Genomic DNA, 15,965 nt, shown 5'->3' with positions numbered 1-15,965 from the left:
AAGTGTGATTTTCCTAGCATGAAATCACATTCAAGTCCATCGAAAGTGTAATTTTCCCTGCCCATTTATTTCTAAGTGTTCTTGGTTACACAAATGAACACCAGGAGCGGCGGCGCCTGGAGGCAGGAGTCTGGAAGAGGAGCGCTGCGTGGGAGCTGGCATCGCTATGTGCTCGGGCGTAGCGGGGCAGAGCCTCGGTCGGCAGGTATTTGGTGTAGGTGCATGCGTTGCATGGGAGCCCACGCAGATCCGCCGTGCAAAATACCGCGGCTCACTAGGTTGTCCCGGAAAGGTTTTACTGTTTAGAAATCAGAAATCATAGTAATGGGTATTTTCTTACTTATCCGTACTGCAGTCGTCATGAAGGATTTCGTTTTGCTTTGGATCGGGCTTCGTAGAAGGTTCTGCGGAAATGTGAAAGACTTCAGTAAAAGTAACCTTAAACATCTGCAAAATTTCCTAACAGAAGCAAACTTCTCTGTGCTCCCTCTCCTGCCTTCTAACCTTCTCGTAGACCTCCGGGGGAGGGGCTTTGATGGGAGAGGGATTTTCCACAAAGGTAACGGTATCATTAACCTTTTAACGATTTAAACTTTGGGCATCCTGCTCGAAATTGCCCAGCAGTCTGCTTTCCCCCCACTGTGCCTGCAGCAGCGCGTGTGTCCGAAGCAGGGCAATTTGTCTTCTACCCCCCTTCCCAAACAAGCCTCCGGTGCACTGAATCTTAAGGAAGACCACAGTATTTCCCCCTAGACTATGCCTCAGCTTCCACTAAACAGGGGAGTGATAGCAACGCCCTGCTGTCTCCTGTGAAGTGCTCTGAGAAACACGGATAAAAGCATCTGTAAGCGTAAAGTACCGTTATTTGGCAGCTGCCGCCATCCTCCTCCGCTGCCCGTGCTCTGCCGTCCGCTCATTAGTTTAAAGGCCGCGAATAACCTGCAGAGCTTCTTGAAGCGGAAACGGGAAATGCTTCGCCAGAAATGATGGCTCTTGGTGCGTTTTTTTCTGCTTTTGCGATATTCACGCGTGAGCCAAGGCCGGTGATTTGCAAGGAATTTTGCCCGGAGGTTTGCGGAACCCAACGTGGAACAGTGCAGGAAGCGTTGCACAAAAACGGCCTCTTTGCGTTGTCGTGCAAACGGCCGCAAGCCGCCGCGCTGCTGTTGCAGGCTGTGCCCGAGCCCGGAGCGCGCACCCGCAGCATCCCGCGCCGGTGGAGGCAGCGCCCGGTCGCTCCCGGCCCCGCGCTGGCCGGCCCGTTCAGCGACGGGTCTGCTCTCCTCCTCTCCTGCAGTTTCCTCCCGCCTTGCCTGGGAAAGCGGTAGCCCGCTGCCTTCGCAGGGGAACGGCGGAGCTCCCTGGGAGCAGCCTGGGGGGAGACGGGCTAAAAAGCACAAGCGGACAGTTAATGGTGGTTTTTCCTTTCTTTTATCCTAAGCCGTTACGGGGTTGTGTGGTGGACAGGCTTCCGTGGACAGTAGGGAGACAAGCAAGGCGTCGTGTCTTTAGTTAGTTTTCTTTTCTCTTTTTTTTCCCCTTTTTTGCTTTTTTCTTTCTGAAAAGTAGAATATACCTTAATGTTCTTCCAGGCCAACCTCTAAACAGACACCAGAAGCCCTAATTTCCCTTCCTCTTCATGCTTTATGCCTGCTGAAGATACAGATGCCTGACCTGATTTGGGGGCAATTACCCAACAAGAGAGAATTGGGTGTCTTTGTTGTATTTTATTTTTGTTATTTGTAACGTTAAGCGGATCCGAGCCACTATCCGGCTCGACCGTCGCTCCTTCCGCGAGCCCTGGAGAAGCTGAGATCTCCATCTCAGCCGTGCGGCTGAGCCCGCTTGCAAGCACCGGCCACATCAAAATTGCGGTTCATATCTCCTGTTACGGTTTTGGCTGGTGATAATGTCCTTGCCTCGGCGCAGGGAACGGAGCAGGGACCGTCGCTTGCTTTGGATGCAGAAAAGAGGTGGATTAGGACTCCTGCGCTTGACCTTCTCCCTGGTGGGACCCAAGATTTCCTCCAGTCCGCTCGCTGAATGCCTTGCCTTGCTGGAATAAAATGAAGGCATGGATATATGTTTTTTTTCCCTGGGAAAAGCGTACTTTTTCCTTTCACCACCGTTCATCTCCTGGGTTGTAGCACTGGCTCATGACACCGCTTGTCCGTGGTGGCCAGAGCCCAAGGAGTGAGGGACTCACTAGGTTTGCACCTAGGGCCAGCCCTGCCTCTCGCCCCTCGCGCAGGGAGCCGGTGGCCCTGGGGACAGAGCGATGGCTCCGAGGCGGCCGCCGAGCGCCTGCCAGCCCTGGTAGTGCGCTGAGCTGCTCGAGCAAAGCCCTTCGAAATAGGCTTCATATGCGATGCAGAAGAGCCCAAGCAAAACACAGGACCTGGCCAAACCCAAATTTATGCCTGTGGTTTCTGAAGCTTGTGAGATCGATTTTTTTCTTTACTTAAAACTGATTTCGGAGATGTTTTTCCTTAAATTCTCATTCCTGATTTTTTGGGTTGGGGGGGGGGATGGCAGTGATGGCAACAAGCAGAGTGGGACAAAGCGGCCGACCGTCCTGCCGTTACCGCCCGGAGAAGCCCGTCGTTCCAGGGCGAGGGGGAGCCCAGGACCTGGAGCAACGGGAGAGGGTTGTGTGTCCCATGCGCGTAGCCACGGTCCCTGCCGGCCCCGGGGTGCCGGTGGCAGCAGGCTCTGCCGTCGCGGGGCGGGCGGTGCAGCAAAGAGAGGCAAAAACATTGGGCTTTTCCGGAAAACTAGTTGTCCTAGGAGTTGCTGACCGTCGGGGAGGTCAGCTGCAGAGGAGCCGCTGATGTGAGATGCCGCCGTGCTTGGTTTGACCCAGGACCAGATTAATGTGGGGGGGGGAAAAAAATCTCGCTTGCATTACGGTTGCTGCCTGGAGGGGAGGTGTTGCAGAGCCTGCCTCGTCCTTCCCCTCCCTGCGCGCGTCTCYGCTTTGCGGCGCTCAGCGACCGCCCCGCGGCCGTGCCAGCGCCCGCGGCGGGTCGGGGTCCGCGCCGCTCGCCGAAGTCCTGGACGAGGATGCTAAATCCGCGCGCTTCCCCTAGGAAGCCCGGYGGGAGCACTGCCGAGCGCAGGCGGGAGCAGCCGGCGGGTGGAAAACTGCCCCTTTCTGCATTACGCTGCGTGTAAGAGCCCTGCCGGAAAACWCGCAGAACTAGGGGCAGTCACGCTCTGCGGGGCAGGGCGCGAGGACGCGTGTTGGCCGCCTCGCTTGCAAAGCCCAGCCAACCCCCCGGCATCCCGAGCGGCTCCGCTGGGTGCATCCACGYGTGGAGGTGGGAGCAGGGGTGCTGGGCGCACTTCTGCCTTCCCAGAGAGGCTGGGCAGAGCGACTGTTAAAAGCACCGGTTTAGTTAAAAACCTGAGCACAATAGCAGCCGCGATGGTTGATTTAATCTTCCGCACCATCCCACGTAGGTCGGGTTTACCCCAGCGGGRTGGGAAAGCCTCGGAAGTTGTGCAGTGACATATTTCAGGATAAACCGTATAGAAAATAAACACGCGGGATAGATAAAGCGCAGGCGGGAGGCAAAGGTTTAGCGGAGAAGAGCCCGCAGGCGAGGGCAGGGCGAAGCCGGCGGCGGCTCTGCGGGATGCTCCGAGCGGAGCAGCTCCCCGGCCCGCACCGGGGCGAAGCARCGACCTGTTTCTTTTCGCGCGTCCCTTGCGGCGAGTTGCGTGGCCTCTGCTCCGCCGGGAATTGCCTGCAGCCCTCGGCGTCGYGGGCGGCCTGATGCCGCTGGGCTGGACGCTGAGCAGCAGCAGCAGCCGACCGGCGCCGTGGAGCTGCTCCCCCTGCAGACTCCTTCTCCGGCTCCCTCTCCTCCTCCTCTCCTCCCTCCTCCTGACACTCCTCACACATCTGTCCGAGCTAAAGGGTCGCATCCGGCCCCCGGGGAGAAGCTCTGGTCGGACCGAAGGGTAAACGCCAGCGCTGCCTCGGGCTGGCGCGTGCGCAGAAGCGGCACCGACGAAGCAGAGCGAGTTTCTGAACAGGCTCGATTCCATCTGCGCAGCGCCCCGGGCGGGCTCTGCAACGGCCGGGGCTTGGAAAGCCCTTCGGGAAAGCTCGGCGCTGCTGCTGCTGCCGCCCGGCCGGCCGCGCTTTAGCGTTTAGGACGTTTTTACTCGTGGATGGCGTTCGGGCTGGCTGCGGTGGCTCTTAGCACCCTCGCGTGTGCAGTCCGGGAGGAGGCGGCTCGCGGCCGCRCGGGGCACCCGAAAGGGCGTTTTACCCCCGGAGGAGTCTGCAGCGATGCTGGGAGCTCGGGATGGCGCACGAGGCCGCGCTCCGACGTCTGCAGCACATGCGCACAATAAATTAACGCGTGTAACGAGCGTTAGGAGGACAGGAAGCACGTTGTATAAACACAGCCGGGAAGTCTACGGAGCGAATGGCTTGGGCGGGCCGGAGAGCGGACGGCGTTAGGGGCTGCGGGAGCGTTTTCCCCGCTGCTCGGCGGAGGCAGCGCTACGCGGCCGCGCTTAGCCGAGGGCGCCGGGCGCCGAGGCAGGGCAGGACGGATGTTCAGCACGAGGAGATCGCTCGCTGTCGGGACGGGCTTAACGCAGTATCAGCTCTAKGGTACGAAGAGGGAGTTAGAGCTGGACACGGCGAACAAGCTTGAGTTACCCAGCAGAGCAGCGCGGGCAGGAGCCGAGGTTTGGGTTTTTTCCTGGGAACTGGTACTGCCGCGCCGTGTCCCYGCGCTGGTCTCTTCCTTCCCGCTTAAAAGTGGCTGTAAAGTTTGCAAGTCTTGCAAGATGGTCGTGTTGCCTTTCCCTTCCTGCTCACTTTGTCACAGCCTGTTTTCAAATTTCATAATTGAACAAAAATGCCTAAAAACGAGCCTGGGAGTGCAGGTGCCCAAGGTGGCAAGAGCAGGCTTTGCAGAGCACGGCCCTGTAAGCCAGCGATGCCGGGGGCCTGCTGGCGTCTCCCCGCTTCCCCGTCGCCTAAGGGGAGGATAAAAAAGTGCATCTTTGCTCCGTGTTTTGTAGCCCCCCTCGCTCGACCCTGCTTTGAAATGCCCGGGTTAAGGAATTCCTAGGCATGCARTTTGCTGGTTTGCTCTCTGGAAGAGCACGCTGCAAAAACTCCCCATCCTCAATCGCTCTTCTTGCTCCTGCTGGTTTAGGTCGGGCGCATGGAGAGACGTGGGCGAGCTGGCCGTTCCCGCGGGATCCTCTCGTGGGGGTCTCGCCACGGACCGGCACGGACCAGGTGCGGGCAGCCTGCAGTACGGAGGAATTTTTGCTTGGAAAATTTGGCTAGAAAATATATAACGTTTTCCTATGTGGATGCAGAGCAAAGTCTGCTCAGAAGCTCCGAGGAGACGGTGGAAAAGGGTGTTTGAACGAGGGCTGGTCAGGGCAGTGCTGCGTGCCTCCGGCCCCCGGCACTGGGGCATCGTGCCCCCCTGCGCACGGCTCCCGTCTGAGGAGTCACTAGGGAGGAAGAGAAGGGACCAAGCAAAGATGCTGACTTATTTTGCGAGAGTAAAGAGKCTGGAGTCCAACCTTAGTTCTATGAAAATAAGCAGCATTTCGTTTTCTGTTGCAAATTCTTCACATATATTGYGTTTCCGTTATCGTGCGCAAGGATGGATCCGGCTGAGCGAGTAAAGATTGGATGCAGATGGCCCTGAGCTGTAGCTGGTTTTGCTGGAACTCGCCTTGGAGAGGCGGCTTGGAGGTTTGGGCCTGAGCGTACAGAGAGCAGGAATCTAGCAGTCTGAATGTTTAAAACTGTTAATTTTTCATGGCTGCGCCTGGAAAATTTTCTCCTCCTTTTTTAACCTGTGTCGAAGGTGTGTTTTTAAAACACGCAACCAAATGGGAGTTGCGTGCAACAAAACGGGGGTGTCACCACCCGCCGCACGCCTTTGCCCCGCGGCAAGGAAAGCGCGGGGCAGCGCGGTGGTGCGGGATGGCTCCGGCATCGCCGCTGCAGCGTGGGCACTGCCGGGATCCCGCGGGAGCAGAGCAGGTGGCCCGGAAGAGCCCGGCGCCCCCGGCGTCGCAGCAGCCTGCTGCTCTCAGCCCTCCCTCGTTTCCTCTTCGTTCCCCCCGTTAAAATCCGCATCCAGGCTCGGCAGAGGCGTTGCCAAGCMCGCAGTAAGTCCTGCGCGCTAACGTGCGCGAGCACCAGCGCGAGCCCTAAGCTGAGGGTGATCTGGCGCCGAGTCGAGTCGTAAAGGCTGACGGGGCTTCGTGGCCGCCGTCTGGATGCAGCTGTAGGGGCTCCGTAAAAGCACGCCGAGAGCTGTGGCTGCGGCACGCCGCTGCTCGGAAAAGGGAAAAGCGCTGGAGCGAAGGAGGGCGGAAAAACGGCGGYGAGAGCTCTCGAACCCAGGGGAGGCAAAGCTGCGAAACCTGGGAGGTCCCCGGGGGGGCTGCTYGGGCGCTGCCCCTCCGGGATTCGAGCCCCCCCCCGTGCTGGGGGATTCGCCCTGGGAATGCCTAGCGCAGGGGCCGGGAATGCCGCCCCGGCGTCCTCGGCTCGACCCCCCCCCCCCCGAGGCCTCAGCACCTGAAACGCCTCCGCTGCTGCTGCTGTTTTATATGCTGATATTGCAAACGCCGCCGCGCGCAAGGCTGCTCCCAAGCCTCCGCGGCTGGCACAGAGGAAGCAGGGAAGGAGCCGGCTGCCAGCGGCCTCGGTGCGCCCGAGACATTTCCTTAATAGCATCCAGATGGATCCGCTGAAACGGCTAGCGTCTCGGAGGGGGAAAAGAGAGAAGCACGGGGAGCATCAGCTGCAGGGTGGATGAGCGGCGAAGGGCTGGGGACGGGCGGCAGCCGTCGCGGGGGCTCCCGGGGGCGCTGGCGCCGCGGTGGGAGCGCTGCTTCCCACGCTGAGCCCACGGGGATGGCGCCGCCAGCCCTGGAGCCGCRCGCTCGGCCGAGGGCAGCCTCCCGCCGGGAGCGCTTTAATGCAGCCCTTTTCGCCCCAAAATTAGGCCGGCGATCGCTAACTTGTCTTGAACCTCGCGGCCGCTTTTATTTCTGCAGCGGGCGGCCCCGGGGAAGAGCTGGCGGTACGGGGGGGCCGCAGAGGCGCCGTGCAGCATCCCGGCTCCGGAAACGGGGCCGAAAGGATGCGAGCGGCAGCGGATCCATATCCCGGAAATTCCACCACGTAGCAGCTTGGGAATTCAGCGTGATGAATGCGTTTGTCTACATGGTCGCGCGCAATCTGCCTGACGCGGGAAGCAGAGTTTCCTGCGGCAGCGAGTGAGCGGGGAGAGGAAACCCCGAGAGTCGGGGCGGCCGGAGCGCCGTGCCTTTCCGCAGCGTCCCCGCGCTCGGGGCCTTCGGAGCAGGGCGACGGCTGGTCGTTTTGGGCTGTTTTTGCCCCAAAGCCACCCCGAGCAGCCCACAGGGACGGTGCGGCGCCGGGAGCAGCCTGGTGTGCAGCCCCGCGCCGGCGAGCCCTGGCCACCCCGTTTTCCACCGCTGCTGCGCATCCCGCGGGCATTTCCCGTGGGTGGCCTGGATTGCGGCAGGCGCCGGCTCCACCGCTGGAGTCTCGGCACGCGGGGAGGCCGGGGCTGCCGGCGGCACCCTCTCGCCGTGCAGGGGGTCAGAACCCATCCTGGCCGCGCGCCCCCCCCCCTTGTGCCTCCGCTGCCCCGGCACTGGCGTCCTCCCCGTGGCGGGTTGGCGGGGCGGTCGGGACCGCGGCGGTGCTGCTCTCGCTGGGGCACCTGCAGGGGCACCAGGTGGGCAGGGGCGGCCGCAGKCACCGGGGCCTGGGGGGGCGCAGAGACCCCCCCCCCGTCTCGCTGCCTTGGCACCTCTCCCTCCCTCCGCATCCCCGGCCAAGGCTTTGCAGTGCAAAGCTGCCTTCGGACTCTGTCCTCCATCGCTTCTATTCCCCAGCGCCCCGTTACGCGCCCTCTCTCTTGCCCCATTTGTGATCCAGATGCTGATCCAGATGTTTGCAGCGCGGTTTCTGCCCGGCGGCGGCGCAGGACGCCGCGGCTCTCCGGCGCCGGCGATGCCTCAGCATTGCCATCTCCTGGACTTGCCGGGACACCGTGACGTTGAACGTGGTCTTCGCAGGGGGAAGCGCAGCGCTGTGTGTGTCCAGCAGGGAGCTGCGGGGGGGTCGCTGCATTTTTTCGGCGCAGACCCCCCAGGATTGCGGCGTCTGGCAGCGTCGAGCCCAGCCTGAGCCGCGCGCCGGGCAGCGTTTGCTGGCCTCGCCGGAGGGGCTCGGTCTTCCTCCGTTCTGCTTTATTCCGCGTGAAAACCGGTTAGGAAACGGGACTAGCGCTGCCCGGCGCCGTGCGGCCGCGCTGCCCCTGCCCGCGCTGCGCTCCCGCAGCAGCAACGCCCGTGCAGAGCCGGGCGGGCGGGAGGCGGCTCCCTTGTGCCGTGCGCGCAGCCCGGAGCTCCGCAGGCCCCTGGGAGAGGCGAATACGGAGCAATTAAACAGCGCCGGCTTCCTCCTCCGGCTAACGCAGCCTCAGGAGACCCCCTGGCCGGGAGGGGCTGAGCCCCGCGGCCGCGGCACCCCGCGCGCCTCAGCCCGCCTTACGGAGCGGCATCCCGCTCCCGTCTCCCACCGCGGCGCTGGAGGAAGCGATCTCCTTCCCCATCTGCATCTGTGGTCAACGGCTCCCTTCCCGCCCCCCAGGCACCCTGGTGCAGGGGCTGCTCCCGAAATCTCTTTTAACTGGTTTCCAGCGCTGCCCCGCCGAGCAGCAGCCTTTAAAGTGAAGCGTTTTGCTGCAAACCGCTCGGGAAGGTTGAAAGTAAGGTAAAAGCGGCCTTGGGTGCCGAAAGGTCTTGCATGAAAGGCAATGACCTCCGCGAAGCCGCTCGCCTCCCGCGGGCACGGGGAGGGCTGGGCGCCGTGCTGTGCATCCATAGGGAGCTCCTCCCGGGTCGAAGAGCCCAYGGCACGGTGCAGCACGGCACGGCGCGTCGTGCGAAGTGGCCATGTCCCCCCCAGCGCCCCTTCCARCGACGCCCCGCCGCAGCGCCCGGAGCCCGACCCGCCGCTTTACCTTTCATGGGCATTTTCGTGTGACACATGGGGAGCGTGCGGGAGCCACTAGGTCCAGATTTACATTCTTTCCTAGCAAACGGCAGCGTGGCGGAGTGGTGTTTATTTAACGTAAAGTGCGATATTTTTAAGAACTAGCCGCAGCTCTTCTTGGGCGATGGGTTGGGTGACTCCTCCTGCCCCTCTTCCTGCTGCAGGATGAACATTTAGCAGGAGCTAGCAGCCGGGTCTCAGATCTCCGCGGAGGCGCACGAAGCGGGGAGGAAGGAGGAGCGGAGCCCCCGCAACGCCGCGGCTGCGTTGCCGGCGCCCGGGCGCTCCGGGATCGCTCCGGGTTTCYGGAGCTGGGCGACAGACCTCCTGCGCAGCGTCTCTCAGCTGCAACCTGCGGCCCTTTACTTCCTTCCCCTTGCCTGAGCTGCTGCGGATTCAACGGCCGAGAAGGAGAAGAGCTGCTCAGGYCGTCCTCGACCGGGCAGGGGTCCCGCCAACCCGGAGCCCGTTTCTTTCTCTCCGTGCCCTGGCTCTCGCTCGTGCCCCTGCTGTTGTCATCCAGAGCTTTATCAAAACGAGGTCTCAGATTTGCTATTTATGTGACACTYGACTCACCTCCAAATACGTTCTCTTCATGTTCTTTTATCCGCTGAGCCTCTGCCTCCAGTTCACGTTCACGAAGCTCCTGGAAGCTCCCCTGATGCGCCCGGATGCACCGGGCGGCCTGAGGTGGGCAACAGGCAGCAAACAGGGTCCTGACAAGTTTGGGGGTCATAGTCATGGTCATGGTCATGGTAGAAGACAGGTGCTGGAGGCAGAAACCCAGCTTTGGGAGCCCTTATGAAGTTGTTCCTGTGAATGAGTGGGAGCAAACTCAGACCTCAGCCCCAGGAGAAGGAGCTGTGGTATCCCATGGGACGGTATCTTCCCTGCGCCGCCTCGTCCTCCTCCTGGCACACCTTTAGGACTGTGGCGGGAGCCTAAAAATGGGAGAGTCGTYCTGGTGAGCAGCTGGCGGGGTGGTCCGTGGGGTGCAACCAGCAGCCGTCATCGCTGAGGAAGCGGGATGTCGGGAAATCCGATAGCCCGACGGCCAGCGTCACGCCTGCAAAACCCATCAGGCTCGTACGTGCGCAGATGTCTTTCACTGGTAGTTAGCTCCTGGGCTGGGGAGGATCTCTGCAGACGTCTGCAGAGAGATTCGGGGTTGGCTTTCCTCTTCTGGTCAGGTAAGGGACKAGTTTTGGGTTTCTTTCTGTTTCCATAAAGTATTTCAAAGGAGATGGGACCTTATCACGGGAATCGTTGGGATCACACAGGTTGACAGGAGCTCGTTCGCGGTCTCTCCGCAGTGAAGCTTTGGCTGGAGGCTGGGTCTAGCTGCTGTCATAGCTCGGGGTGCTGCAGTTTTGTACGTGGCAGGGCCACGCAGGGACCAGCAGTGCCACCACTGCCTGCGACTGAGACTGCGCTCGGGCACCCCGCAGGCGGACTCGGATGCCGGGCTGTCTGGCTGTGCAAGGTCAGCYGGGACATCCCAGTTGTGCGGTCTGTGGGATGTTCAGCTGAAGGTCGGCAGAACTGGGTTTCACCATAAAGTGACGGGGGACCCAGATGCTGGGGAAGCTTCCCGGCATTGCAGGTAGGTTGGTCTGGGTGGAACCTCCCTGTCCTCGCCCCGCTGTGCCCCGTCCTCCCACCATCAGCAACGCGGACCCTTCACCGCCCGGTTTTGGAGCAAACACCGAGCTTGCCTCCCTCGTTGCGTCCTGCGGTTGCTCAGYGCGAGGGTCGCCCAGAAGCGTGTCCACCCACTGCCGTTCGGCAAGGCAGGAATATGTCTCGGGTGAAAGCAGCTCGGACGGAGCTCACCCAGCACCATCGCCGCTGGACGGGGTCGGCTCCTGCCGCCTGTCCTGCTCGAGGGCGCTCGGCGCTTCCACATCCCGGAGACAGGTCCAGCTGCTTGACTTAAACATTGCAAATTTAATTAAGCATCTAAACACCTCCACCCTTTCACGACACAGCTGCATGTCCCTAACTAACCCTGTCTTGCAGGCCTTGTTTCTCCATCTTTACGACACACTTCAGAAATCCTCTTACAGCACACCTGCGCTGGCCACGCTTCTCGCGAAAGACCTTCAAGCGTAACAATTTTATTAAATCTTGTAAGTCTTTTTTCCCCTCACCTCTCACCCTAAGGACAAAACTCTAAGTGTAATTTCTCATGGTAATGTCATCCTTGCTTGTTCACCTGTCTGAAGCAATTACTGTGGCTTCCTTAGGGATTATTTTTCAGACAAAGTGTTGACATTTTTCCCCAGTTGGGCGTCGAGTGTATATCTGAGGTAGTAATTTCTGAGCTTCAGATGTCTAATGAGAGGAATGCCCTGGGGTTAATGAGGTGTTGGAAGACGGCGTGACTAACTCCAATATTACACGTTCCAACTTTCCAGTTTAATTAGAAAGCTGGATCACCTGTTCATGCGTTCATTCTTTTTATAGTTGAGTGACAGCCCAGCCTTTCACGGGGAAAATTATCCCAATATTTGTTAAGTAGGCTGCTGATGCCATTTGCTGTCCGCAGCACTCGGTCTTGTCCCAGCTTGCATCTTTGTGTCTGCTATCACAAGCAGCGTCTTCAGCCTTTAGCCACGTGCTGGAGCTGCCAGGACAGAGCTACCAAGGACATCCGAGGCGGCTGTGTCCTGTCCTTGTCCTCTTCCCCCCTGGCGCCTGCTGGTCTAAATCCAGGACTTTGACAGATACCCGACACGTAGTGGATACTGCTAGGTGCTGGTTTAAATGACAAACTTCTCGGATGTTAGCCATATTAAGCAAACTGGAAATTAAGCAAAAAGTTCATAGCAGCCTGGAAGATAGAGGCTGAAGGGTTCAACCTGCTGAGGGAACCGTCTCATGACCTTGGAAACTAGTGCTGCGGACGTAGGCTGCAGGCACATGAAGCGCATGGGCAAGGCGCTGTGGTTTCCTGGGTTAGGGCTCGTTAGCTGGTATTACAACCAGCTGTGCACTTGCTTCTAGCCAGCCCATTAGCGGCAGTCACCTTCGCTGGGATCTGAAGCAGTGCATCCTACCTCCCTGCTCGGGTAAGTAAGAGYGTGCGCCTGGCCTGCGATGGCACCGCAGCTGGTGAACCGTTYGTTACCTGTTACACCTGGGTCGTGTCCACATGCCATTAGCGATATTACGTGTGTTTAGATATATAAAATAAGTCAACCTTGCCAAATGGTCACAGGTATTCACTGGTTCAGGGCCAGCCAGTTGCCTTACCTGTGATGCAATGATGCTGAACCCCCCCAAGATATTCTACTTTTGTGTTTAATTTGGGGGGGGGGGGGAAGTTGTCCATGCTGAGCAGATTTTTGCAAGCATTACTTTCTTCTTTCTTTTAATAAAAGTGTTTTAATTTGTATATAGAATAAAAAAGTGCCTTTCTGGCTATTGGAGTTAATAAGYGAAAACTGGAAATTGCTGTTGGTAGTCCATCGAGCGCGAGCTGTTCACGCAGTAAAGACGTACCAGGCCGTGCTTCAGCGTGGCGCTCCCGTGGACGCTTCGGTGTAGAAAGGGTGCCAGACGGCTTTCAGCAGCGTTTCAGAGAAAGACGAACTCACCTTTTGACTCGGTGTGGGCATGGTTCCCCCTGCGCCACGCGGGGCCGTTAAGCTTTAAGAAAAAAAACTTGCAGACGAAGATTATTTCTGCAGCTTTTTAGCCATGTGACGCAGGTTTTTCCCCCCCCCCCGCCCCGAGAGCTCGGTGCATTGGCTGACGGGGGCTGCGGGYGCAAATGTCGTTATTAGCCCGTTTGCATCCTTTGCGACTCGGGGTGAGGGCGCCCGCACGCGGGTGCTGCCGCTCTCGGAGCAGACGGYGGCAGGACGCCCCCGGCCGCGGTCGCTCGGGGACGGAGCGTGGCTTTGGCCGTGCTCCCGCGACGGCGGCGGCCTCGGCGTGGCAACACCCCTCTTCGGAAAGTCGCTTGGCAGGAAAAAATAGATTGCAATGTCTAATTAGTGGACACTGCGGGCCTTGTGTGGACGCTTCAGAAGGTGCAGCGTGCGCCTAAAAAAACCCGGGTTTGTGTACTGTGGTTGCGCCCGCCGCGGTGCAGCGCGCCGGCGGGGCCGGAATCGGCTCCGGCGCTGTGTAAACAGGAAATTCGTTTGTTTTCGCCCTTCAGAAAGTTTTGTAGGAAAACGTTAAAGCCGTCGCGCAGCTGTAGAAGCGCTCCGAGCGGCTCACCTAATAGTCCCGTCGCTCTGAAAAGCTGCRTGGAGCCAGCAGATGAGCTGCTGCGACGTTCCTGCCAAATACGTGCTTCTGCGGTTTCCAGGGATTTATTATACGAAAATAAAGGCAAAATAAGTTAGATTAACCATCTTTTCCGATATGAACAGGAGCGCTTTTCACAGCCGGCCCAGAGTTATTATTTCAACACTGTAACGTTGAACTACATTAAGTTACGCATTGCACCTAAATGCCTTTTTTCCCCCCTTACTGTTGAATAAGGAAAGCCAAGCGCTAGCAGGTGGGAACGCTAGGTTTGGGCATTTGAGCTGCAGCAAATGCTGGTTTTCCCGGATTTTTTTCCGCAGCACATCCCGCTCGAGGCCAGGGTCCCGGGCGCCCCGCTGCCGCTGCTGCCATCCCAGCGGGGGGATTTGTGCTCTAATCCCCAAAGCAACGCYGGAGCGAAGGGGCGCCGCAGCCTGCTTTCCGCTCCCAGGGCGGTTGGGACGTTTTTGCTGAAGCTGCTCTACTTTAGGAGCAAACATACCCTGTTGCACTCTTGCATATCAAGCTTTATTATTCTGCCGCTATACCAGCACGTTTTATTTACAGCTTCAGCCCAAAGCAGACGGGACAACTGCCCTGCACCTGCCCTGCAGGGATTTACTTAATAAATAAATGCACATAATATATGGCAGCCGTTAGCACGACATACAGCGATGCTGATGCTGCAAGGAGGGATAAGCTGCCTGGGATGGAGAGCTTTGGCTGGTGCTAGCTTAGCTTAATGCAAAGGAGCTATCTGCAAGGATTCCTTGCCAGGCTTCGCTCGGCGGCACGAATAACGGTGCAATCTGAGGTCGGCCGGAGGACGTATCGGAAGCTCTGCACGGGGGAGGCGGGCAGCGGCRTCAGGACGGGGCGAGCCGAGCCAAGCTGCTCCGGGGCGCCCGGCGCTGGGYTCCTCGCCTACTCGGCGGCCACGGGCAGCGGGAGGAAGAGGATGGCCTTCTGGCCGCCGTGCGTCCGCGGCCCCGCTTTGCTGCTGCCGTTCTTCTTGAGTCCCACGAACCAGCTCTTCTCGGCGTGCTTCTTGGAGACGTAGGTGTTGTAGTGGTTCTCCTCCAGGCGCTCGAGGAACAAGCACTCGTCGCTCGGCAGCTGCTGGAGAAGAGCCCCGGGAAGGGCGGTGAGGGAGGGAGGGGGGGGTTGCACGGCCCGGCGGAGACCCCCGGCCCTCGCCGCCCCGCCACGGCTCCCCTCGACTCACCGAGCCGTAGAGGAGCCCCTTGGTGTCCATGGCCAGGTACCGCCCCGACTCGGTGCTCCGGATGTACACCTCGCCCACGCCTCCCGCGCTGAGCTGCAGCTGAACTGGAAGCCCGAACGGAACAGCGCCAAAAACAAAAATAAGAGGGAAATAAGAGGGGGAAAAAAAAGAAAAGCTGTTGTCAGAGACGTGCCCAAGCTCCTAGGAGAGTTCGCAGGGTATTTTTTTCTGAAGCCCCGCTTATGAGAGCTTGAGAAGCAGCACAGCACCTAGGAGAAACGTCTCCCTGTGCCCTCCCCTTCAAAGGGACCCCGCAGCCGTGTTTTAGGACCCAAAGACCAAGCTTTTCCTTATTTGCCGCCAAAGGAAGGGCAGCCCGCTGGTTAGGGCGCTGGAAGGGGACGCGGGAGCCTGGCGTTTTAATCCTGGCTCTAATTTACAAATTTCTCCTGTGGTTTTGCCAGGACACTTAAGGAGTCGCCTAGGGAAACGCAAGCCGAGGTGCAGACTGGGGACGCCACCGTCAGCGCCGGTTCTGCTCACTATTGCAGAAACAGAAAATATCTCCCGTATCGCAGGGATTGTGAGCCACGTCCTGCGTTGCTCCGGTTTGGCGGCTGCCGCGACGCGAACGGCCGGATCYGGACGCTAAAGTGAGACCCGAAGCTGCCAGCGGAGGCGGCCACGCTGCGCAGGGGCTCGCGGCAAGCGTGGGAACAGGCCAGCAGCGGCAGCGGATCATYTCATCCCTGACTTTCAGTGTCTGCGACCTGCGCCGGATCCGAACCAGGAACTTTGGGGCTAAAAAGTAGAGTAAAATGGTTAAAAGCGGGCTCTGGTTCTCGATTAATATGTTTATCAAGAAGGGCTTTGGCAAGGGAAGAGGCGTTTTGCTGGAGGTTGCTGTGCCTGGAGGAGGACCGTGGCCGCGGGAGGCAGCCGAGGACGAGGGCGGCGGGGGGCTCCCGTGCCTGAACCCGCACGCTTTTTGCAGCTCTCCGCAGCTGTTTTGCCTCCGTGAGCGATGGGACGAAGCAGAGGAAACAAGGCTGGGGAAAGGCACGTTTCTGGAAACGAGCGGGGGGCTTCGTCCGCGGCGGCCCGGGACGTTCCGGCGAGGTTGGTCTTGCGCCGCGGTGAAAGCCGGAGGCACCCGGGCGTTGCGGGAAGGTGCCGGCGACAGCTCTGCACCCTGAGGGCCGAGAATGAGTCAAGTGTTTAATTTCTTGTCGGCTGCCCTAGCCGGTTTTGGGGTGGCACCTGGTAAGGCAACCCGAGCTAAAGGGACGACCCGGGGAGGTTCGGGCGGCGGCGCCCTGCGAACCCAAACCCTGCTCTGAGCTGCCTTTCGCTGCAGCAGCAACGACAAGAAAAAAGGTTAAG

At 59.6% G+C, this 15,965-nt stretch overlaps 1 protein-coding gene across 2 annotated transcripts in view; it reads right to left on the bottom strand.

Annotated features, from left to right (window-relative positions):
• Positions 1-14,281: 14,281 nt before the first annotated feature.
• The window catches only part of FGF1 (fibroblast growth factor 1), a 4,065-nt gene continuing 2,381 nt past the window's right edge, over positions 14,282-15,965 (bottom strand). The window contains exons 2-3 of one of the 2 annotated variants that reach the window (XM_026063383.1): positions 14,583-14,686; positions 14,282-14,476 (exon numbers count right to left, since the gene is read on the bottom strand). In XM_026063383.1, coding sequence (XP_025919168.1) covers positions 14,282-14,476; positions 14,583-14,686 — 299 coding nt within the window. The remainder of the gene's footprint in view (positions 14,477-14,582; positions 14,687-15,965) is intronic. The other variant, XM_026063384.1, reaches the window with a different exon arrangement.

This window comes from Apteryx rowi, unplaced genomic scaffold (genome assembly GCF_003343035.1).
Source record: "Apteryx rowi isolate R43461 unplaced genomic scaffold, aptRow1 scaffold_2, whole genome shotgun sequence".
NCBI lineage: Eukaryota > Metazoa > Chordata > Aves > Apterygiformes > Apterygidae > Apteryx > Apteryx rowi.
The sequence above is the reverse complement of the archived record's forward strand: the minus strand, read 5'-3'. Positions and strand labels throughout refer to the sequence as shown.